Source organism: Phascolarctos cinereus, unplaced genomic scaffold (genome assembly GCF_003287225.1).
Source record: "Phascolarctos cinereus isolate Bilbo 61053 unplaced genomic scaffold, phaCin_HiC Scaffold_3;HRSCAF=262, whole genome shotgun sequence".
In the NCBI taxonomy this organism is placed as follows: domain Eukaryota; kingdom Metazoa; phylum Chordata; class Mammalia; order Diprotodontia; family Phascolarctidae; genus Phascolarctos; species Phascolarctos cinereus.
The window spans coordinates 187,193,554-187,218,343 of NW_027555736.1; the positions used below are offsets into that span (position 1 = coordinate 187,193,554).

At 39.0% G+C, this 24,790-nt stretch overlaps 1 protein-coding gene across 1 annotated transcript in view; it reads left to right on the forward strand.

Moving 5' to 3' along the window:
- The window catches only part of GANC (glucosidase alpha, neutral C), a 59,149-nt gene that overhangs the window by 28,803 nt on the left and 5,556 nt on the right, over positions 1–24,790 (forward strand). The window contains exons 12-24 of the mRNA XM_021009299.2: positions 1,644–1,881; positions 5,793–5,917; positions 7,388–7,467; positions 9,352–9,495; positions 11,355–11,451; positions 13,563–13,664; positions 14,764–15,007; positions 16,236–16,300; positions 17,327–17,403; positions 19,292–19,366; positions 21,899–22,012; positions 23,462–23,574; positions 24,159–24,262. Of these exons, the coding sequence (XP_020864958.1) occupies positions 1,644–1,881; positions 5,793–5,917; positions 7,388–7,467; positions 9,352–9,495; positions 11,355–11,451; positions 13,563–13,664; positions 14,764–15,007; positions 16,236–16,300; positions 17,327–17,403; positions 19,292–19,366; positions 21,899–22,012; positions 23,462–23,574; positions 24,159–24,262 (1,578 nt within the window). The remainder of the gene's footprint in view (positions 1–1,643; positions 1,882–5,792; positions 5,918–7,387; positions 7,468–9,351; positions 9,496–11,354; positions 11,452–13,562; positions 13,665–14,763; positions 15,008–16,235; positions 16,301–17,326; positions 17,404–19,291; positions 19,367–21,898; positions 22,013–23,461; positions 23,575–24,158; positions 24,263–24,790) is intronic.

The window sequence follows — 24,790 nt, forward strand, 5'->3', positions numbered from 1 at the left end:
TCTTCGAATACCAATAAAAGCCCTCATTCAACATCTACCATTGCCTTTCTTAAATAACTTCAAGTTTAGATCATTCAATTCTGAAGAGATTTCATCTGGAAATTAAAAGGCAATTAACTGCACATATGTGTGGTGAATATATTAAAATATCATTTATATATAATTATGCATTATAGTGATATATAATTGATAACAATATATAATTATACATAGAAGGCAAATATACATATGTGTATATATATATATACATATGTATCTACAATTGTACACAATTGCATAAGGTATGCATATATTATGTCTATATGCTCAAATTCTCAGATGAATTTGTAATCTCACTGATATGGCCATTGACTTCAGTGATACAGATCACAAGCCATCCATGCTTGCCTATCTTGTATGACTCTTGTTCATAGCCTCCCATAAAGTTTGCCAAGGCTGTCCTACCCAGCGTGTTGCTAGACTTCCTTACTGGAGCATGTGGACCACTCATCAATTATTTCTTGTTCTCAACAAATGACCCATCCATGTGCTTTTTCAGTCATACATTTCTTTGATGACATCAATTATTGTACTTTGTCAACCGGATCGAACTGGCCTCTAACCTGTGGATGGCCAGAGCCAGACAGGGAAGGCTAGAGACAGGAGGGTCAGGAATCAAACAGAAGTTTAATTTCAAGTGAGGGAAACCACTTGCAAGCAAAGTCCTTCCTAAGAAGCAGGGCTCACCCGCTTGTGGCAGAGGTAGGGTATTTAAGCATGAAAATCACAAACGGCTGGACAGCAACACAGGTGTTCTTGGGTCTTGAGTGAACAGTCTCCAAGTTGTTAGGGTCATTGGACCTTGTGGTTGTTCAGCGGGATGCAAAACCAGGGTTAGTGTGGCCAGGACTTTTTGCTCTCAGCAGCAGCAGGGCACCTGATTTGGTTCACTTGGTTCTTACAAGCACAGGGGCTTGTTGTTATGCCAAGCTAAGGGCACATCTTGCTTGCTGGGCCTTAGCTCTGGAAAATAGGGTGTCTCCTAATAGTGTCTTGACAACTTCATCATTGTGCCTTATTGTGTGTTACAGCCTGCTTATACCAATCTCCTGTACATGCATGTATAGTTTGATATAAATATATATGCAGAGATATGCATAAATATATACAAAATATATGTGTGAACGTGAACAGTTTCATCAATTAGATTTGCTAGGAAACTTAAAAGAGATGTGGGCTACATATATTAGAAATAATTTTATATTCAAAACTCCTTTAAAAGTTGCTTACCAGTGACTGAGTCATACAAATTAATCTGGCATCTGAAAAAAAAAACTAGTTCTTAACATAAGTGAAATTGGGTTGTAAACAAGTAAGAAGCTAATAAGTATTCACAGTAGACCCCATAGCACTGGGAGAAAAATGGTTTCCAGGTGATTAATTCCATGATTTGCATTATTTCAGAGACACAGGAAATGCTAATGAAGGTTTTAATTGGGCTAATTGACCCTTTTCTTTCTCTGTATAGATAAAGCCAGCAGGTAAGGTTGAGGGTCAGACTTTCATTCTCATAGCACCTTTTGCAAACAGGTGGTTGGTAAATGTGTTTTGAGGTTGATCATTATGTTTCTTGACTTGATGGTCCCCATCTTCTTTTATAATAGGCACCCAAGCCCTGCCTCCTCTCTTCTCCTTGGGATACCATCAGTGTCGTTGGAACTACGATGATGAACAAGATGTCAAGGCTGTGGATGCTGGGTTTGATGACCATGACATTCCTTATGATGTCATATGGCTGGATATAGAACATACTGAGGGCAAACGGTACTTCACATGGGACAAAAAGAAATTTCCAAATCCTAAGAGGATGCAAGAGCTGATTAAGAGCAAAAAACGCAAGGTAAGCAAAACCACTTTTTCACACCTTTTTTTAATTCAACACAATTTAATTTAACATAATTACAGAGTTTTAAATCTATACATATCATGGGGGGGAAATACACAGAGAGACAGAAGTTGTCAAAGAAGGAAGTAGTTATAGATCTCTGTAAAAAAATATTAAAAATATGGTAACAAAGAGAAAGAAACATAAAGAAAAGGAGAAGGGAAAATAGAAAGGTAAAGAGAAAGTTATCTTCCACCAGAGAAGGCCCTAAGATTGTCAGGGATTCTAACCCCTCTGTTTTTAGGACTGCTTCTCTGGTGGAGTTCAACTACCTCTTCTAGCCAAGGAAAGCTGAAAAAAGGATGCTAGGGGAGTGGTAGAATAGTCAGATACTGCTGCCCTGCTAATTGAGATACGAGTGGAGAGAGGAAATAAGAGAAGAGATAGGGAAAAAAAATAGACTGGGAGGAGAGAGAGACAAATAATAATATCTCACATTTCATAGTTTACAGAATGCTTCTTCAAATCAGACTTGTGGCAGGTACTGTTATTTTTCCATTATGTTGTTATTATTCACTTATTTCAGTTGTGTCCAACTCTTTGTGACCTCATTTCGGGTTTTCTTGACAAAGATATTGGAGTGGTTTGCCATTTCCTTCTCCAGCTCATTTTATAGATGAGGAAAGTGAGACAAACAGGGTTAAGTGACTTGCCTAAGGTCACACAGTAAGTATCTGAGACTGGATTTGAACTCAGATCCTCCTGACTCCAGGCCCACGCTCTATCCACTGCACCACTCCAACTCATGGCCCTGTCATTGACTGGGAAGGAAAGGACAGCTAGAAATAATTGGCTTCTGTCTCTCAGATGAAGGAAGGATCATCTGATTACAATGAAGGGTCAGGCAGGTATAACTTCTGAAAAACCTCCATGGGGTAAAAACTGGAAAGAAAGAGGGGCTGTTTCCAAAAGATCACAGCAAGCACAGAGATCCTCAGGAAGACTGGACATGTATAAGTAAGCTTCATTACCAGTTTTACTGTAGGGAGATGGGTGAACAACTGACCCCCTTAATCTGTTTAGCTAACACCAAATAAAATGATAGTTTCCATATACAAAGTAAAACAGGAAAAATAAGAGTTGTCCATGAAACCACCAATTTATTATATAGTGCTTTCTTTTCCTTTTAAGGGTACCATAAAGTCATCATGTAACTTTCAAAGCTGTGCTGTTTCTCTGTGCTTCCTTCTGGTCTTCTTTCTATGTATGAAATAAAAATAATTCAAAGATCCTCTTTCTCTTTTTCTTCTTTTTTAGTGTAGCCCTGTCACTAGTCCTGCCTTCCTTCACCTCATCCCCTGGGAGGAAAAAAAGAAATTAAAAAAAAACCCTTATAACATATATGAATCATTAAGCAAAGCAGATTCCCATATAAGCCATGTCTGAAAATGTATGTCTTATTCCATGCCTTTAGTCCATTACCTCTTTTGTCAAGAGGTAGGTTACATGCTTCATCATTGGTTCTCTGGAATCTTAATTATTTTTTGCATTAATTAGAGTTCTTAAGAACACAACACTCAAAAAACAGAGAAATAAATATATTTTTAATAATTTATTTGTTTTTAGTTTTCAACATTCACTTCCATGACAAGTTTAAGTTTTACATTTTCTCCCTCTGCCTCTCCTCCTCTGTCCCCAAGATGGCATACAGTCTGATAGAGACTCTACTTATACATTCATATTAAGAATATTTTCCCATTAGTCATGATGTAAAGAAATATTAGAACTGGTGGGAGGAATCATGAGAATGAAGCAATAAAATAAAATAACAAAAGAAAAGGAGAGTAAATAGTATGCTTCCATATGCATTCAGACTTCATAGTTCAGACTCTATTCAGACTCTGGATGTGGATAGCATTTTTCCATCCTGAGTCTTTTGGAGTTGTCTTAGATCCTTGCATTGCTGACAAGAGCCAAGTCTATCAAAATCAGTCATTGCACAGTGTGGCTATTACTATGAAAATGTTCTCCTGGTTCTGCTCATTTCACAAAGCATCAGTTCATATAAGTCTTACCAGGTTTTTCTGAAGTCTGCCTGCTCATCGTTTCTTATAGTGCAATAATACTCTATTACATTTATGTACCACAACTTCAGCCATTCCCCAATTGATGGGCATCCCTTCAATTTCCAATTCTTTGCCACCACAAAAAGAGCTGCTATAAAAAAAACAGAGAAATATATTAGAAAGTTAAGTGTTCCTCTTCAACCTTTATCAACTTTCTTGTTACTCTGGTAATAATATAGTCCCTTCCAGATCTAAATCTGTGGTCTTTTATTTATAAGTGTACATATATACACAGGGCAACTAGGTGGCATAGGGATAGAGCAGTGGGGCTAAAGTCAGGAAGATCTGAGTTCAAATGCAGCCTCAGTCACTTACTAGCTCTGTGACCTGACAAGTCACTTAACTCTTTTTGCTTTAGTTTCCTCATCTGTCAAATGAGCTGGAGAAGGGAATGGCAAACCGTTCCAGTGTCTTTGCCTAGAAAACACAAATGGGATCATGAAGAGTCAGACACAACAACACACACACACACACACACACACACACACATACACACGTACATCATCCCCTTTGAGGGTCACCACAACCCTGTGGTGTAGGTAGTACAGATCTCATCACCTCCACTTGATAGATGACAAGCATGAAAAGTGCAGTGATCAGAGCTCAAGCCCGATCTTCTGAGTCCAAGCTCAACACTCATTCTACTGTATGACACTTTTATTTTGTATTTGCATTTTTAGTGCTTTCTTCAACAGTTCATACCTTGTTAATCAATAGTTTAATTGGCTAACAAAACATTGATATGTTTATGAGTTTTTCTGGATAATGCCATAAATTATGTAAGAGACTGACTTCTCATGAAGAAAGAGTAAGCATAATCCCTTAAGGACCACAGTAGACACTTTCAAAGGGGTGAAGAAGGAAAAAGAGGTAAAAGTCATATCGCATTCGCTCAGTGTAGTCTGTACTCTATGTTATGAAATAGCGTTATGTTTTTATGGAAATAATACAGAAAATGATTTGCATCAGGTCATGGTATATATTAATTCATACATAATAGCTAAGTATTTGTTAAATTGAATTTGTTGATTTTTGCTTAAAGATTTCTTAATTTGTTTAGTTTGTGTGCATTGTATCTCCCCAAAAGTTCAAAGAAGACAGGAACTCTCCCTTTTTGTATTGTTCCACTGCCTGTCCTAGCTTTTAATACGCTAAGTGCTGTGTAAATAATTGGTCACCAAATGATTCACGAGAGGGCTGTGCCACATTATTGTACTAGAGGAGAATCCAAGAGCAGCCCCCAGACCAGGGTTTCTTAACCTAGGATAGTTTTAACCACTCTTTTTTTGTTGTTGTTTTTAGCAATGGATAGATTTAGGGGTCTGTGCGTAGATTTCAGATGATAGTGTATTTGGAAGAGAAAAAAAATTTCGTCTTTATTTTCCCTAACATTTAACTGAAACTTTGTATTTCTTTTAATTACATATGCAGGCCACAGACATTCTCAGAATGAGTCCATAGGTTGCGCCAGACTGCCAGGGAACAATATTAAATAAGCAGAAACAGGGAGCAAAGACCATTGAGCGTAGGCTGGACTGTTGGTGTGTTTCTTTGTCAGTTTCAATTACCATAAGCATAGGACAGACAGAATTCAGTAACCGCTTCCTGCTAAGCTCAAAAGCAGCTAGCTTCTGGTTTTGAAACCTTCTATACCAGTAGTATAACACATTTACAAGTTTTTATGAGAGGACATAAGCCGATAAGCCCAGAAACCCGAGGTGCTGGTCAACTCCTCAGTCCCCATTTATAAACATGGTGTGTCCAATATTGACCAGATATTCAAATCTTTTTGTATTGACAGGTGTGGTCATTTCTGATCCCCATATTAAGGTTGATCCCATGTATTCACTGTACTCTCAGGCGAAAGACAAGGGCTACTTTGTGAAAAATAGCAAAGGTGAAGACTTTGAGGGTATATGTTGGCCTGGTAAGTTAACATTTTATTTGTTTATTACTCTGATTTTTTTACCCAACATTACTGAACATTGTAATAGAACAATGATAATACAAATCATAAAGATGAGAAGAATGAGATCTTGGGATCACGGGGCCTGGAAGGTCTATCAAGTCTGACCCTCCAACTTTACAGATAGGAAATGGGCTTAGCGGAACAAAGAGACTTCCCAAAATAATACTAATTAAAATCATGTAGAAACAGGATGGTGTAGTAGATAGAGCCCTGGGCCTGGAGTGAGGAGGATCTGAGTTCAAATCTGGTCTCAAATACTTACTATCTGTGTGACTCCAGGCAAGTCACTTAACCCTGTTGGCCTCAGTTTCCTCGTCTGTAAAATGAGCTGGAGAAGGAAATGGCAAACCAGTCCAGTTTTCTGTCAGGAAAACCCCAAATGAGGTCACCAAGAGTTGGACACAACTGAACATCAACGAAAGAAACAGGACGAGATACTGGCTGCTACTAGAGTTTTAGAAGATGCTTTCCATGAGCCTGCAGAAGATGAACTTACATCGTAATGCTTTTATTCAACTACAAAAGCAGTTATTTTATTAATACCAAAATACCAAAGAATGATGTCCAGAGAGTGACTTCTCCCAGAACTGTTTCTGTCTGAACTCCAATGAACCAGATAATAATAGCTGACATTTATATAATACTTTAAAGTTTGCAAATCACTTTACATACTTTATCTCATTTGATCCATGCAACAAACCTGTCAGATAAGTACTACAAATATTATTATCCCCATTTTACATGTGACATTTACATTACATAAACATACACAAATAAATGTGATGACTGCTTTACTTAGGCTCATAAAACTCACATCTAAGGCAGGATTCAAGCTTGGATCTTTCTGACTCTGAGCCTAGTACTCTATTCACCGGACTTCTTTAGTCATATCTGACTCTTGGTGACCCTGTTTGGGGTTTTCTTTTCTTTCTTTCTTTCTTTCTTTCTTACTTTCTTTCTTCCTTTTTTTCTTTCCTTTTTTTTTTTTTGCTTTTTTTGGTGAGGCAGTTGGGGTTAAGTGACTTGCCCAGGGTCACACAGCTAGTAAGTGTCTGAGGCTAGATTTGAACTCAGGTCCTCCTGACTCCAGGCCTGGCACTCTGTCCATTGAATCACTTTATTCGCCCCACACCATGCTATACCACCTTTCTATACCTAAATGCATCTAGGTGTCGCTTGCCTAGAATACCCACTATTCCGTGATGTTCTCCTGGAAATCCAGTGCTCCCAGAGCCCAGGGATTCTCACTGAGATTCAGCATTCACTTCAGTAATGTTGACTTCTCATCAAAAATTCTCTCTTTGCCATGCATGCTTTGACATATGGTGTAGGAGAGCTCTATCAATGGGCTTTTCCCAAGTACTCCTCAGCCTGGTTGGAATAATGACTCTTGTTCTTAGCATGCTACCTGATATTCTCTTCCTCCAGGGGCCTCTTCTTACCTGGATTTCACAAACCCCAAGGTACGAGAATGGTATTCAGGTCTTCTTGCCTTCTCTGAATATCAGGTAAGTTTTTATTCTCTTTTGTCCCTCCCTAGTTACTCACATTATATAGTAGACTCTTGAGCAATAATATTGGTAGATAACACACATCTTAATTTCTATTTCTTTTATTACATCCTGCCTTGTATCTTACTAATTTTTGTACATGTTTATAGGACTTAGCTGGAAGAGACCATAGAAATTATCTAGTCTAATCCCTTCATTTTGCAGCTGAGGAAACTGAGGCCCAGAGAGATTATGTATTTTATCAATATCACATAGGTAATGTGATATCCCCATGCCACCCCACTCCTGCTCGTTAAATCACAAGCTACTTGAGGTCTGAGATTCTGTCATTTTTCAGCCTTATATCTCCCAGGGCCTACTACAGTGCTAACTCGTAGTAGGTATCTAGTAAGTATTTATTGAATTGAATTGAAATATACAGTAAGTACATCACTGAAGTGCATTACCTCTCAGCCCAACCATGGATTCAGGCTAAGCAGTTCCCGTGGTGCAGGGCGAAGCTTCCCTATTTAGGGAAGTGAAGGAAGGCCTCATACATGGTTTGGAGTAAAAGCATTGTGCAATAAACTAGAGTTAATAACCAAAATATGAATTGCCGAGCTGAGACCCATGGGTGAAAAGTGGTGCTCACAGGGGAGCAAGAAGTAAAAACAGAGACTGATATACAAGGGTATTTATAGCAGCTCTTTTTGTGCTGGCTGAAAATTGGAAATTGAAGAGATGCCCATCAATTGGGGAATGGCTAAACAAGTTGTGTTATATGATTGTAGTGGAATACTGTTGTGTTATGAGAAATGACAAGCAGGATGATTTCAGAAAAACCTAGAAAGACATATATGAACTGATGCAAAGTGAAGTGAAAAACACCAGAACATCGTACATAGTAACAGCAATGTTAATACAGTGAACAACTGTGAATGACTTAACTATTCTCAGTAATACAGTGATCCAAGACAATCCAAAAGGACTCTTGATGAAAGAATGCTATCTGCCTCCAGAGAAAGAACTGATGAAGTCTGACTCCATACTTTCACTTTTTTTATTTCTCTCTCTTTCTTTTTATTTTTTGGCTCTAGTCTTCTTCCACAAAATAACTAATCTGGAAATATGTTTTTCTTGATTGCACGTGTATTACCCGTATCAGATTGCTTACTGGCTCAGGGAGGAGGGAGAGAAGAGGAAGGATAGAATTTGGAGCTCAAAATAAGAGAATGTTAAAAATTATTTTTACATAGAATTGGGGAAAAATACAGTATTATTTTTTTAAAAAAGGAACAGAGACAAAGAAAGAGATATGGTTGGGGGTCAGGCTGCAGAAATTCAGTATATGGAAAAAACAATAGTGTTACAAATTGACAGTGAGTTTTCTCAATTAGTTGTTTTCAACTTTATTCAAGAATATGCAGTGTTTTATGTCTAATAGCATGAGGCCATCTCCTTCTGAAATGGCTATAGCTAGATAATTTTTGATACACTAACAGCTAAGCCTGTGGAAGACATAATTTAACCTGGAATATAATTTTCCCAGTAGAGCAAGGGTTCTTAACCTGAGATCCATAGATTGCAGGGGGTCTATGAAAAGAAATTTACAACTTTATTTTAATTAACCTCTGATTGACACTTAGCATTTCCTTCAATTGCAATTTTTTTTTTAAACCATTATTCTGAGATGGGGTTTTTGGCTCCACCAGACTGCCAAAGGGGATCCATGGCACAAAAAGGGTTAGGAACCCCCTAAATTTGAGGATTTTACTTGAAGATGAGGGGTAAAATGAAACCGTTGTAAGTTTAAATTTTATAGGCACTAAACCTTCTATATCATTGTTTGTCTCCGTTGCCATCACTCTTACTGTTTTCATGGCTGTGACCATTACTTCCTAGGGTTCCACTGACATCCTCTTTGTATGGAATGACATGAATGAGCCCTCTGTCTTTAGAGGGCCAGAGCAGACCATGGAGAAGAATGCTGTTCATTATGGCAATTGGGAACACAGAGACCTTCACAACATATATGGCTTTTACCAGGTAGGATATACCAAAAGAAAAGAAAGAACACTGCTTTTCGTCGGAAAATTCTTCACCTTGTAACTGCCTCAATAACTTGTCTCCCCTCCCACCTTTCCAATGTTCTTACGTCTTACTCCTCTGCTCATATTTTGAGATTCAGTGGCACTGGCCTCCTTGCTGTTCCTCACACAAAATACTGCAGCTCCTGACTTCGAGTGCTTTCCTTGGCCACATGTCCCTCCTCCCTGGACCCCTTGGCTCCCTTCAAGTCTCAGCTAGAGCCCACCTTCTGCAAGAAGCTTTCCTCAGTCCTCCTTCATCTTAGTGCCTTCCCTCTGTTGATGATCTCGAATTTGTCCTGTTTTGTAGTTGTTGTTGAGCTGTCTCTGTCATGTCTAACTCTTCAGGACCCCATTTGGGGCTTTCTTGGCAAAGATCCTGGGCTGATTTACCATTTCCTTCTCCAGCCCGTTTTATGGATGAGGAGACTAAGGCAAACAGGGTTAAGTACCTGGCCCAGGATTACAGAGCTAGTTTCGGTCGGAAGCCAGATTTGAACTCGGGGAGATGAATCTATCTAGCACTCTATCCACTACACCACCTTAGCTGCCCGATTTATCCTGTGTTTATCTTATTTGTGTGAGCTCCTTGAAAGTGGAGACTGGGTTGTTTTGTTTCTTTTTAATTTATTTTGTTTTGCCTTTCTTTGTATCCTCAGCACTTAGCACAGAACCTGGCACATAGTAGGCACTCAATAAATATTTGTTGACTTTAATCTCCAAAATGCTGATTCCGTAACAGTTCTGTAACTCACAGCCACAAGGTGGCATGGTAGTACCACAGTTACTCCAAGAAGTAAGGCATATGTCATGGGTCTAGTTGAAAAGAAGCGTGGAAGCTTCTTCTCCCTTTTTAAATGGTCAAAAATACAAATTCATTAAAATAGCTAAGAGTAAGCAATTTTAATTAGCAAAGCAGATAATTCCATTGGTGCTGACTTATGTAAAATTAGCCTAGGTTCGTTTTTGTTCCCTCTCTCATTTGAGAGCAGCATCAAGGTATAATGGAAAGAGTATTGGATTTAGAGTCAAGAAACTTGGGTTCAAGTAGTTGTGTGATAACTGGCATATCTTACTCAATTTCTTCATCTGTAAAATGGGGATAATAATGGTTAACACAATGTGCCTCATAGGGTTTGTGTGAATAAAGTCCTATATAAATGTTAATAATAGCAATAAAGCATTGGTGTTTTTTATTATACATAAAACTTTTTAATCATAGGTTTCTTAAATAAGAAAACCTGTGGCCTCAAGGCCACATGTGGCCTTCTAGGTCTTTGAGTGAGGCCTTTTGACTGAGTCCAAGTTTTACTGAACAAATCCTTTTATTAAGGGGATTTGTTCTGTGAAGTTTGGATTCAGTTAAAGGGCCAAACTGTAGGACCTAGAGGGCCACATCTGGCCTCAAAGCTGCAAGTTCCCCACCCCTATAAATTCTTTTCATCATGTCTTGTTAACTGTTTGATTGTGGACGCTTGCTAATAGATGGAAAGTTGAAAAAAAATCACTTGTTATCCAGGTCAACCTATATTTACTGTAGTATCTCCCATATTCAATTTAATCCCGTATTCAATTCAGTAAACATTTATTAAGTGCCTGCTATGTACCAGGCACTGTGCTAAATGCAGAGGTTTATTTTCCTTACCTTTGGCCTGTTTGCTGCTGTTATGCACAACAGTGCTTTTCACCTAGGGAATAAAATAAAAATTAAAGTAGTTAAATGAATGAAGCTTCTTGTTAAAGAGCTAAATGGTGAAAACATCACTCACTCTTTAGAATTAGGAGACCTCTGCTAGTTTTTCTCTTTTGACTTTTCAGCAAATGGCTACAGCAGAGGGACTGATCCAGAGGTCTAAAGGGGAGGAGAGACCCTTTGTGTTGACACGTTCTTTCTTTGCTGGATCACAGAAATATGGTAAGAGCTGTCTTCTTTTTCCAGATCCAAAAAGGCAGAGTCATTGCTCTGGTTTTCTTCTGTCCTGTTTATTTACAGAGCATGTAATGCTATCTTTTTTAAAAGCCCTTTGGCAGCATACATTGAGATGATGCTTTCTAAAATATATTTCAGCCCTCTAAGGTGGATTAACACCAGTCTTAGAAATATGTAGTTACTTAATCCTGCCTGATGTGTAAAAGTAGCAGCTAGGGAAGTGAGTAGGTATTTAATTATTTAGTTTGTTATTTTCAGGATGTTTTCCATTGCTGGGGTGGTCAGCTTTTATACCGGAGCTGCCTCTTAGAGTTTTGGAGTTAGGGCAGTTGTACTTTTAGCAGACTTTGCTTTCCTTACCCAGCTGTCCCACTGAGCTCTATGGCTTAAAATAGACCTACCCCCTGCTTGGAGTCAGGATCTTCTAAATGGGGTCTATAGTAGAACCCAGTTTGGTAGCAGCAGCAGATACAGATCTCACTGACCTTGCCCAGTAGCAGATGGTCTATTTTAAGCCTGCAGAATAGCTGGGGGCTGAGTGTCTCAGCCTGAGGAACCTCTCTCTAGAAGCAAAGCACTCTCAGCACTATTAGGAAACAAAACCCTCCCACTATCCCCCTGAAAACCACTACTCACAGCCCTTGGTGTAACTAACTCCCAAAAGGAGATTTTAATGGTTGCCTAGAAATTTTGCTTGGAAAGGATTTTAATGGATATGAGAAAGGTGACCTAAAAGTGGGAGGAGCTGGTAGGTGAATTCTGAAAGAATCAGGTTAGAAATTTTAAAAGCATTTCTAAACGTGTTTTAACTTAACAAACGTTATTGAACATCTGCTTTACCAAGTCATCTCTAAGGACTTAATTCAGTGGTGGGGACCCCTTGGCCTGGAGACCACATGTGGCCTTCTAGATTTTTGGGTACAGCCTTTTGATTGAATCCAAGTTTTACAGAGCAAATCCTTTTATTAAGGGGATTTGTTCTGTGAACTTTGTTTTTGTTTTTTTTTTGTTTTTGGTGAGGCAGTGGGGTTAAGTGACTTGCCCAAGGTCACACAGCTAGTAAGTGTCAAGTATTTGGTTTGAGGCCAGATTTGAACTCAGGTCCTCCTGACTCCAGGACCAGTGCTCTATCTACTGTGCCACCTAAGCTATCCCCTGTTCTGTGAAGTTTGGATTCAATCAAAAGGCCTCATTTGAGGACCTAGAGGGCCACACATGGCCTCAAGGTTCCCCACCCCTGACTTAATTACTGGAAGGCTGCTTGTTCTTCAACGCTTCACATAAGGAGGTCACCAATTTCAATATTCCTCTGCCCCCCACCCCCGGCAGGTTATAAAAGAAATCACTTAGTCAGTTTTATGATGTACAGACATTATTCAGACTTTGCTGACAAAATAACCAGGTGATTCATAAAAACAAAAACATGTTTGTAACCCTTCTTTTCCAAGTGGACATGATGATGTTGAGTTTTTGTTCATAAATATTTAAATATATGAATATTCTGTTTAGTGTAATAATTATGTGGCTCCATATCCTATAAAATTGCAGAGAAAAGTGAAAAAGCAAAGGGGCATCTTCTCAAAGTGATTTTTCTTGTCCCCAGGCTATCCTAAAATACTCATAACATAAAAAAAAAAGTTAACCCAAATACTGTAAATTCACCAGGATGAGAATGGAAAAAACTACCGGGATTACATAGGTCTTTTGGAATCAGATTTTCCCCTTTGTGGGTCATTTTAGTGCTGTCCAGTCTGCCTTCAAAAACTTTTCCTAATTATGTCAGTTATTTCCCTAAATAGATCCTCTTGCACATCTCAAATCTGATATATTATGTGACATTTTATTTTGTTTTGTTTTTAAATGCTACTGAAAGCAAAATTAAATAACCTTTTTTTTTAACAAAGTAAGCTGTATTTCAAAGTATTTTCAAGTGTACAAAAATATTTTTGCACATTCTGAGATGACAGATATAACAGTTTTAACTGGTGCCTAGTTTGTCTGTTACAAACAAGGAACTTAGGTGTTATGCGCTGAATATAGCTTGGTGTTATTTTCCTCTAATTACCATGTTCTTTTTAATGTTGCTCATGTCTCAGGTGCAGTATGGACAGGAGACAATGTATCAGAATGGGGTTACCTGAAAATTTCCATCCCAATGTTGCTGACTCTCAGTGTTACTGGTATCCCTTTTTGTGGAGGTGAGATGGAATCTGATATGAGGGACTAATGGTGTTGGGAAACAAAGAAACTGAGGTATTTTCCTCCACGTTGACTATACATCTTTGCCTGTCAGCTGCTTTGGGCTTTTGCAGGGGTGAATGAGAGAAAGAAAAAAAGGCAGTTGACTAGAAAGAAGAAAGAAAGTAGAGAAAGAAGGGTAGGAAGGAAACTCCAGAGCAAGGTACAGAAATAGAGAAGAAAATGAAGCTTCCAGAGAAAGAACCACAATGTTGCTCTCTTTTGTTCCCCCTGTCCCTTTCACCTTGGCAGAGTTGATGTCCAAAGATTATTTTTCCTGAAACTCGGAAAGCCCAATTAAGATCCTATGATCTTTAAAATCTGAACAGATTATATATCAGTCAGCCTTACAGAAACTCACTGGTCCAGCCAGTCTTTACAGTTCAGCGGCAGCCCAGGAAGTTGCTGATCACGTTTTCCTCCCACACCCACTATGAGTCCTCTATAACTAGGAGGTCTGGGCCAGGGGTGGGGAATGAAACTGTAACTATTATTCCTTCCTTATTACTCCTGGCCTTATTTTAAGCATTCGGTTTTTTTATGGCGTCAGTTTTACCCGTTTTCATGTCAAGGAGTAAAGCCATAGACCAAGACCTCTGCTTGGCCCAGAGTAGTACCACCTAGATGTCTAATTTGGATTTTCTTCATTTCTTTGTATAATTTTACTTCTGGTCTAGCTTTTGCTTTTCAATCAAATTAGTTATCCATAGTGATTTTCTGATCACACCTGATAGACTTTTTACAATTGTGACTTCTGGTAGCATAGATCTCAAGAACTATAGAACACTTGATCTCACAGTGAAATAATGTCCTTCTTTTGTTCCACTGTAATTCTCTCCCCATGACCAGAACATACCATTGGATTCTGAAACAAGTTAGGTTTCTCAGTGTGAGCTCTCCTGTCTTTGAGCCACTGGCACCTAATTACTCTATTATCTTGGTCTTGATGGATGAAGACATAGCCCTTTTTCTTTTGCTACTCTTGAAGGGCTCATTCTACTGACGTATTATTTACTGGGATACTCTTAGCCCCATTTGGCCTTTCTTTTTAACAACCAGCTGATGTAGGCGGATTCGTTGGGGATCCAGAGCCAGAGTTGCTGGTACGCTGGTACCAGGCCGGAGCCTACCAGCCCTTCTTCCGAAGCCATGCCACCATGAACACTAAGCGGCGTGAACCTTGGTTATTTGGGGAGGAATATACCAAGCTCATCAGAGAAGCCATCAAAGAGCGATACGCCCTCCTGCCTTATTGGTATTCTTTGTTCTACCGTGCACATGTGGCTTCTGAACCAGTCATGAGGTAAAAAGGATTTATCCAGCTGAGGTGTCCTACTCCCCAGCCAACGACATCATTTCAGGGATAGGGGCAAGAGTAATTACATGATACCAAGTATATGAAGAAAATCTGTGTGTTTAATCAAGCAGCCACTCAACCAGCTTTTATTGTGGACGTACTATGCAGGGCATGATTAACATTGTGGGGAATATGTAGTGGGTAAAAACAAGAACAAGTCCCTGCGGCTTTGTGATTCAACTTTTATTACTTGATTTTTTAAAAAAGGAAATAGAGACATTTCTAAAAGAGAGAGTGACTCTATACTTTTCTTTAGTTCATGTATTATTGAACTGAATTTTGTGCTTTAAATGTGCCCCTGTGTTGGACACTTTCACAGCCTCTGGTTTGGAGTGAAGTTTTTTGGTCTTTTTTTTTCTCCCAATAAGAAGAAAGAGAAACAACTTCCTGAATTAAAAAAAAAAAGTAGGGAGGCAGCTAGGTGGTGAAATGGGTAGAGCACCTCCTGTGGAGTCAGGAGACGTGAGTTCAAATCCGATCTCAGACCAGACACTTGACACTTACCACCTGTGTGACACTGGTCAAGTCATTTAACCCCAATTGCCTCACCAAAAAAAAAAAATGTATATGCATATCTCAAGTCTACAGTAGCGTCCTGTAGAAAAACAGCATGTAATTATAAAGGCTAAGAAATTAAATGTATGAGAGTACATCTTTGATAAGAAGTTATATTCAAGTTGAAGCCAGGTTTTTGGCTTTTTTTTTTTTAATCATCTTAATTATCTCCCAAGTAACTGTGAAGAAAAATTGAACTGAGCCCTTTAAAAAATGTTTCCAGACCCCCCCACAGTGTTATGTCAGTGATGGCAATGATTATCAGTAGCCTGAATAGGCACTGATTTTGCTTTTTGCTAAAATTTTCACTTGTTCTACATAATTCAAAAATAGGTGAATCTTAAGGGAAAGGATAGTGAAAATTTACAGATACTAGAATTCTCAGTCTCAATGAAATATTTGGACTGAGACTTTTTTCTTCACATAAGGCCATGTTGAATTATATCAACTGCTCCTAGAATCTTGAATCCTGAAATCTTGGGGGTTTTTCTAATTTTCTGTTTATTGTTTGCAGCTAAAAAAAAACTGTCAAAAGTTTTTCTGTTTTTTTAATGAATGTGAATGCTTATATGAATAAGGGAAAAAAAATGAAATGAAACTTTCCCTTTCCTTTTTCCAGGCCCCTCTGGGTGGAATTTCCAAAGGAATTAGAAATTTTTGGTGTGGAAGATGAGTACATGTTAGGTGAGCTGAATATTATTTGTGCTTTCTTATAGTAAGCCAGAAAACTTACCATTAAGGTTTCTGATATTAGAGCATTCAAAAGATAATGTAAGTACAGGGAAGAAGAAAAGTCATCCCACTACAATTTTTTTAAATTTTATTTAAATTTTATTTTTTTGTTTGGGTTTTTTAGGCAGTTGGGGTTAAGTGACTTGCCCAGGGTCACACCGCTAAGTAAGTATCAAGTGTTTGGTCTGAGGCTAGATTTGAACTCAGGTCCTCCTGACTTCAGGGCCGGTGCTCTATCCGCTGCACCACCTAGCTGCCCCCTAGTACTTAATTTATTAGCAAGATCTTAACATATTTTGGGGCAGCTGGGTGTGCACAGTGGATAGAGTACAGACCTGGAGTCAGGAAGACTCTTCTTCCTAAATTCAAATCTGGCTGTGTGACCCTGAGCAAGTCACTTCACTTTGTTTCCTCATCTGTAAAATGAGCTGGAGAAGGAAATGGCAAACCACTCCAGTATCTCTGCCAAGAAAACCCCAAATGTGGTCACCAAGAGTTGGACATGACTGAAAGAACTCAAAAACAACAACAACACTGTTTCCCAGTGTCGTTTTCTATCTTGTGAGGTTCACATTAGCATTGAGTTCTGGAAGTAGCATATTCCCAAAAGACCCATATTTGCAGTTCGGGCTTGCTTTATCAACCCTACTTGTGGAATCCAATTTAGCATTCTGATTTCCAGATCCATAGCCACTCTGGCAAGATCCTTACAAATGCACCTATAGCAGCAACATACTCCATGATACTGCAGGGTCCTGAAGGAGTTAGTGTCGCTTTCCCAGTGCCTGCCAAACTCTTCAAGAGTGTCCTGGCCAGTGGTGACAGTTGGACTCGGTAGGAATGATGCATCAAGCCTACCTGCATCTACAAACACATCTTTGTGATGCTAGTTCCTTAAACCTTGAAAGGACAGAAAAAGGGTTTTCAGACCTCTCATAAGAAAACTAGTTTAATTTATTTTCCATTGCTTTTTTTTAGGAAGTGCTTTGCTAATCTATCCAGTCACAGAACCAAAGGTCACCATGGTTGATGTGTTTTTGCCTGGGTCTGAAGAGGTAAGAAGAAATAAGAAGTCATCCCATATCATATATGTCCTTCATTCTTTAAAGAAAAAAATTAATTGTTGTCTTTTTCACTATCACCTGCCAATGACTCTCATCACTGGTTGACCTTCTCGGTGGAACCTTCCCAGGTGGGTGGCTACTTGGTACAGTGGATGGAGCACTGGGCCTGGAGTAGGAAGACCTAAGTTCAGATTTCAGACACTTTCTAGCTGTGTGACTCTGGGCAGGTCACTCTGTCTGTCTCAGTTTCACGCACTGTAGTAAAATGAGAATGATAACAGCACCTACCTCACAGGGTTGTTGTGAGAATTGAACAAGACAGTGTTTGTAAAATGCTTAGCATAGCTCCTGGCACACAGCAGGCACTGTATAAATGCTTATTGCCTTCTCTTTCCCTTGTGATGAATAAGTTACCTACACAGCTGGCTATTATTTATAGAGTCGTCGCTTTGGGGAGCGTTTGGACAAAGAGCATGATAGCACAAATATGCAAAAGTAGCAAATGTTTTTAATATACCATTGTCTGTCCATGGCCTAAATACACGTATTGACCTTTAACTCTCAGGAGCCAACCTCCAGACCTTAAAAGTGTAATAAGCAAGTTAATATTCATTCAGGGCTTTTGTTCAGCAAGTCATTAGAAGGTCTACAAGAAAATGAAGGTAGAACAGACATTGGTATTGCACAAATTAGCCTGTATGTACACATATATTATATATATGCACACGTTGTTGTTGTTCAGTTATTTCAGTCGTGTCCCACTCTTCGTGAGCCCATTTGGGGTTTTCTTGGCAAAGATGCTGGAGTGGTTTTTCATTTCCTTCTCCAGCCCAGGTCTTCCAAGGTACTTTAAATATATTATCTCATTTGAACTTCACAGTAACCCTGTAAGGTAGATGCTATTATTATTCCCATTTTAGAGATGAAGAAATTGAGACAGAGAGAATAAATGACTTGCCCAGAGTCACACAGCTAGTAAATATCTAAAGCAGGATTCAAACTTTCTGACTCCAAATTCTGCACTCTTCAAGTTCTGTTCTGCAAAATTACTTCGTGAGGTTCTCTTGGTACTTTGGTAACTAACTTCAGGAGGCCTGTAGATGGGGTCCAAGACATAACCATCTAATTGTAAAATTCCACTGTATATTACAACAATATTCTAACTTATACCTGTATATATAGGGCAGCTAAGTGGTGCAGTGGATAGAGCACCTGGCCTGGAGTCTGTAAGACCTGAGTTCAAATCTGACCTCAGACACTAGTTATGTGACCCTGGGCAAGCCACTTAACCCTTTTTGTCTCAGTTTCCTTACCTCTAAAATGAGCTAGAGAAGGAAATGGCAAAGCACTCCAGTATCTTTGCCAAGAAAACCCCAAATGGGGTCACGAAGAGTTGGGCACAACTGAACAACACACATATATGATTATATATTGATGTATATTCTTCCTAAGCTTCTTTCTTATTAAAAATTTATTTTGTTTTTCTGTTCCTTATCCAGTCACTGCCCTCCCATTTGCCACCACTGATATCTGTTTCCCTTCTTACAGTTTTCCTTCTTTCTTGATTTCTTTTTCTCTACTTCCTAATTCCTCTGCCTTTCTGCCTTTCTCTCCCTTATACTGTTCCTCATAGCACAGGAAACATTAGGCTTTTATAGAGGCTTAGTCAGCAGACTAACCAGCCCTGTTCCATACTTACGCTTTAGCTCTTTCAAGGTCTTCATGGCAGCACGTGTCCTCCTTAATGTCTACCCATGAAAACAAATCCAGTTATTTGAACTTTTTAGTAACTCGGATTTTAGATGAACTGAAGGTTATTGTTTAGGGAAAATTGGAACCCTCTTATTAATATACTTTTGGATGACCTATTCCCATTCAGGTCTGGTATGACTTTCGGACATTTGTTCATTGGGAAGGAGCACGTAGCCTGAAGGTCCCCATAACCTTGGATAGGGTAAGTTATGTTTAGACCACTGTTTTCATCTGCTGCATTCACTTAGAGCCAAAAGCTTTAGAGTTATGCCTAATAACATATTCCATTTTAGTGGAAAGTATGCAGAATTACACACAAACCACTAGGTCTGAGAGAAACCTGTTGTGACTAGAGACAAAGTTTCTGGGTATTAATAATCAAATTATTCACTAGGCTAGCCAGTAATCAATAAATTGATGGTCACTGGTTTCTCTCAGTAACCAAAGACGAGAAAGGAAAACTCTGAAACACTTTAAATCAGGTATGTTCCTTCTGACAGTGAGCTCCCCTGACAAGTGAAACTCAACTCTGGTGGTTTAATGAGGAGAGGTGGGCTAGAAATTCTTCAGCTCCTCCTGCTGACAATGTAATTGATCATGAGACCCAGCAGCCTCTAGCAGTCGGGGCCAGGAAAGCCATTTCCATCCAGATCTCTGGCTCTTTTTCTCCTTTGTGAACCAGGTTACTTCAGACTCTAATGAAGGAATCAGGGTCACACAAGTGGCTCTTGGTAACTCTTGGTAGTGAGAACCAACCCATTCTACCTTATGCCTTTGGGATAAACAAAAGCCGTGCTCCTATTTGGATGAGGCCTAGCCCAACCTAGTTAAACAGCAGGTGCTTTGGGGGCTAGGAGTAAGCATATTACTGGTCATGCCCTTCAGAGACTAACTGACCTTTTCAGGAGTAGAGCCCTAACAAAAATAGGAGGAAAAGGATGGATCACAAATTAATAATTAGATATTAATATGATAGTGTAATATTAGTTTCTCTCAAACCAGCTACCTCATCTGAATGCAATGTATACTTGAACAGTCATCCCCTCTACAACATTCCTAACAATGGTCATCTAGCCTTGGCTTGAAGACCCTTAATGATGGAAGAATCCACTGCCTCTTACTTATTCCACTTTGGGACAAGATGGGGGTTTTTTTCCTTATATTTCAAGGCAAAGTTTGCCTCTCTACAGTTTTAAGCCTTTTCTCTTAGCTCTGTCCTCTAGGACTAAGCGGAATGTTGAACCTCTCTTCTGTATCACAAGCCTCAGATATTTAAAGACAGATTCCATCATCCCCAAGTTTTTCTCCCTAACCATCTCAATTCCATCAACCTTTCCTCATATGGCATGATCAGTCTCTAGTCTCTTGTCTCTCACATGTACCTTCCCTTTACACATTTGAATATTTGAGTCCTGTGAGTGAAGAGCTCTGAAAACAGAAAGAAGAAATTGTTGGCCTGGCGTGCCACCTAGCATTTTCTTCCAGGGGACCGTGTCAAGGGATATAAATATTTAGTGGGAACACGAGGCCTCTAAGAAATACTTCAGTGATGGTTCTGTCTGTAATTTTTAATTGTATTTAAAATATATTAATGATGATGTATTAACTTTTACTTTATAACACAAGTATTTACCTCAAGGACCTTCATCCCTTCTCATAGATGCCAGTGAGGAGGTGAATGAGTGGCACCTTTCCACGGAATGCACCATTGGGCACTCAGTAAATGTTTTTAGAATTGAATGAGCTTCATTTATTAACTTTTTACTAAATAACCAAAAAACTGCCTCATAGCAACACATATAAGGACCTGGGTAAAATGAAGATAAATAGGTAGGCATTCATGTTTGGCATTCTCAAAAAAAAAAAAAAAGACCATCATTGCAAAAACTGCTACATATATGACTACCAAAGGTTCCTAGACTGTTAGAGCTGGACCTATTCTTTGAGTTCATCAATCCCTATTCAGGACTGGGGTGGGGGGTGTTACCTACCCAAAGTCATATTCTATAGACACTCCCTATAGTCATCTCAAGGGGCAGGAGACAGATTTGTAAAGTGAAGAGCGCATTAATTGCAAGAGAATTGAAAGAAAGCTCATCAGTTTTTTTAAAGAGCCCCTCATGGTATGCTATTTCATGGTGAATATTTGCTGCTGTGTGTTTTGGGTGTTTTAAACACACAAAAGTGTGTTTAAAAATGTATGTTTTGGTTTTTAAACCAATATGATTTTAAACCTATTTCCACGGCTGGACGAAATAATTAGAAAGTATGTAAAAAAATTCATTTTTGTGAAATGTGGGGATAAATATATTTAGGCTGTTCTATGCAAGGAATCTTTTTTTTAAATTTATGACAATTTCTATGAAAGGAATCTTAAAGAGACTCTACATTAGGGAGAAAAAACAACAACAACAACATAGGACAGAAAGGAGTTCATCACTTAGATATTGGGCAGGGAGTGGAAACAGATACAGGTAACAAGTAATTGTTTCCCCCCTAATAAATGAAAAAAAAATCATTCTCTTTAAACTTGGATGTGTGTTTTTATATCTACATTTCATTGTCAGCCCTATCTCCCGCCTCACACCATATTCAGAAACTGTGCTCACAAATTATTTGTGCTCCTACCTTTGCATTGGCATGGATATTCATTGTAAAATATCTAGTAGTTCCACTTTGAGATTTGTGAATTCTTATGTGAATTCTCTTTCCTTGAAATTTCTGTTCTTTATAGATACCAGTGTTCCAGCGAGGTGGAAGTGTGGTACCAATGAAGACTACTGTAGGGAGATCCACAGAGTGGATGACCCATCTTCCATATGAGCTCCGTGTTGCTCTGGACACCAAGGTATTTAGGAATTATTTCCTTCACACATCTCGATTTGGTTATTTCTCTGCCTCTTTTGATGATAGCCTTCTGGATTTATGGTATAAAGCATGTAAAAGTGTGGAACTCCCACCCGTGAAATCCCCAGAGCAAGGGATCTTCTAACTTAGGCCGAAAAATGAACTTTTAACTTCCCTTTCTGAATCACTGTCATTGCTGTTATTAAGGTGTTCAGTGTCCACTCTCAAATCTTCGGGATTTAAAAGTTACATCATAATTTTTGGGGGAAATAAATTCTAAACTATCTTCCAGGTTTATTATGGTTAGATATTGTGAGTTGTGGGTGAATCCTAATTATAGGATTATAGAGTCATAGGTGTAGAGTTGGAAGGGACCTTAAAGGTCCACTAATTCAACCCCCTTATAGTGGTTTTCCCAGTATTGTTCTGACTGGATATCTGACAATTTGAAAAGACGTCTTCCAGCAGAATGTTGGAAATCCTTAATGTTTTTCATCGAAGCATTGGTTACACACACTGAAATTTCAGTGGGCTGTCTGGCATCATAGAATAGCTGGGTTGGTAGTGGAGAAAACCCTAAGAGCTTACAGCCACCCCTAGGTAGCTAGCCAACTTGGAGTCACCATAAAGTTGACCCAGGTTTTAGTGGTACAGGACAGGGCATCTCCATAGCCTGATCCCGGCTGTCCAACCCTATTCCATATGAATATATGAAGGGTCTATGATTCTGTCAATGTAGGGAACCCTTTTCACTAATGAAGATTGCAACTTATCTTTGATTTAAATAGATGTGGCCTAGAAAGTTGCCTGAAGCACATACAGGTAAAGTCACTCACACCCAGGATTGTTGTTCATTTGTTTCAATCATATCCAACTCCTTGAGACCTCATTTGGGGTCTTCTTGGCAAAGGTACTGGAGCGGTTTGCCATTTCCTTCTCCAGTTCCTGTGACAGATGAGAAGACTGAGGCAAACAAGGTTAAGTGACTTGCCCGGGGTCACATAGCTAGTAAGTGCCTGAGGCCAGTTGCTCAGAATTACACAGCTACTAAGGGCCACAGGAAAGATTCAAGCCCAGATCTTTCTGATTCCAAGTTTAGCATTCTCTTTACTACCCCAACATTGCTCCAGAATGTGGCTGATTCACCTTATGCTAAGAGGTCCTGCCATATCTTGTGTGGTACCTGATTGTCAAAATGTCTCACGTATGTACTAGGTCTTCGACAACATTTACTTCAGTGACCTTCATCCCTTGTAAGAGGTGTCGATGGTACCTGTCATTGAGGTGAACGAGTGCTGTCTTTCCATGTACTGTGCCATTGCTAAGATCTTACTGTTAAGTACTCAGTAAACGTTTGTAGGATGGAATGAACTTTATTCTCTTCTCAGTTATCCATCCTACCTAGAAAATCATGACTGGCTGGGTTTTGTAACTGCTGTTCTTTCCCCAGGGCTCTTCTAGAGGCGAACTCTACCTTGATGATGGGCATTCATTCCAATACCTCCATCAAAAGCAATTCCTTCATAGGAAGTTTTTATTCTGTGATGGTGTTTTGTCCTCCAGGTAATGACAGCTGAGGAGAGCTGTGTATTTTAAGCACATTATAATACACATTTTAGCTGCTTCATAATGTACAGCTAATGAGAGAACACCATTTTTATTTATTTATTATTTTTTTGAGAACACCATTTTTAAAAAGGACCTCCAAAAACCTTGTATGGGGTTTCTTATCCAACATTTCCTGCCATATATTTTCCCTTTCTTATTAAAAAAATATTAGATCTGGGGTTCAGTGAAATATTGCGGATTTTGACCCTCAGTGACTTCTCACAAAATGATAGAATGACTGCAGTAAAAAACAGGGGGAAAGTCATTGCAATTAGGAGCTTGGGTATTCGGGCCTCTGCATCTGAAGTCACTTTTTATCTTTGTTCATCTCAATTAGAAATGCCACCTGGATTGTTATTTATTCAGCTTGGAGTGTCAGATGTGAGAGGAAATATATATATCAGGCTTAGATGGTCACAGAAACTCCTTACTGGAAGTACTAATCTGGTGACAAATTTTTGTGATTTTTTTTTTTAGCTCCTTTTCCCAGTCCCCATTCCATTCCTTCATCTGAGGTTAACCATATGTATTTCTTCTAGCTGTGCAGATGAAAATGGTGATTACCACAGTGAGTGCATAGTAGAAAAAGTCCTGATCCTGGGCATCAATAAGCAGCCTTCCTCTGTGACTGCCAGGTCTTCTGGTAAGAAAATGAGCCATTTTTTATTTTGCCTTTTCTTTTTTCTTTTTTGCAAATGTCATAGCATTTGGGTGTGAATAAAATGAGTAGTCCCTGGAGACCATTCATCTGTGTGCTAATAGAGACCAAATCTACTGGTCTTTTACCTTGATTTCATACCCCCAGTGATCTTCTTGGTCAACAGATTGATTTATTTGTAATCTGTAGATATGTACCCACTATCAAATCCTTGGGGTTTAAAAGTTACATCATAATTTTTCTGGAAATAATTTCTAAACTGTGTCCCAGGTTTATTACAGTTAGATATTGTGAGTTATGTGTGGATGAATCCTCATTATAGGATCATAGGGTTGGAAGGGACCTTAGAGGTCATCTAATCCAACCCCCTTATTTTACACATGAGGAAAATGAGGCATGAGAAAGTTAAGTGACATGCCCAAAGTCACACAGGTATGAAGTGGCAGAGCCTGGATTCATACATGGAGCATCTTGCTCCAAAGCCAGCACTCTGTCCATTATCCCACACTGCCC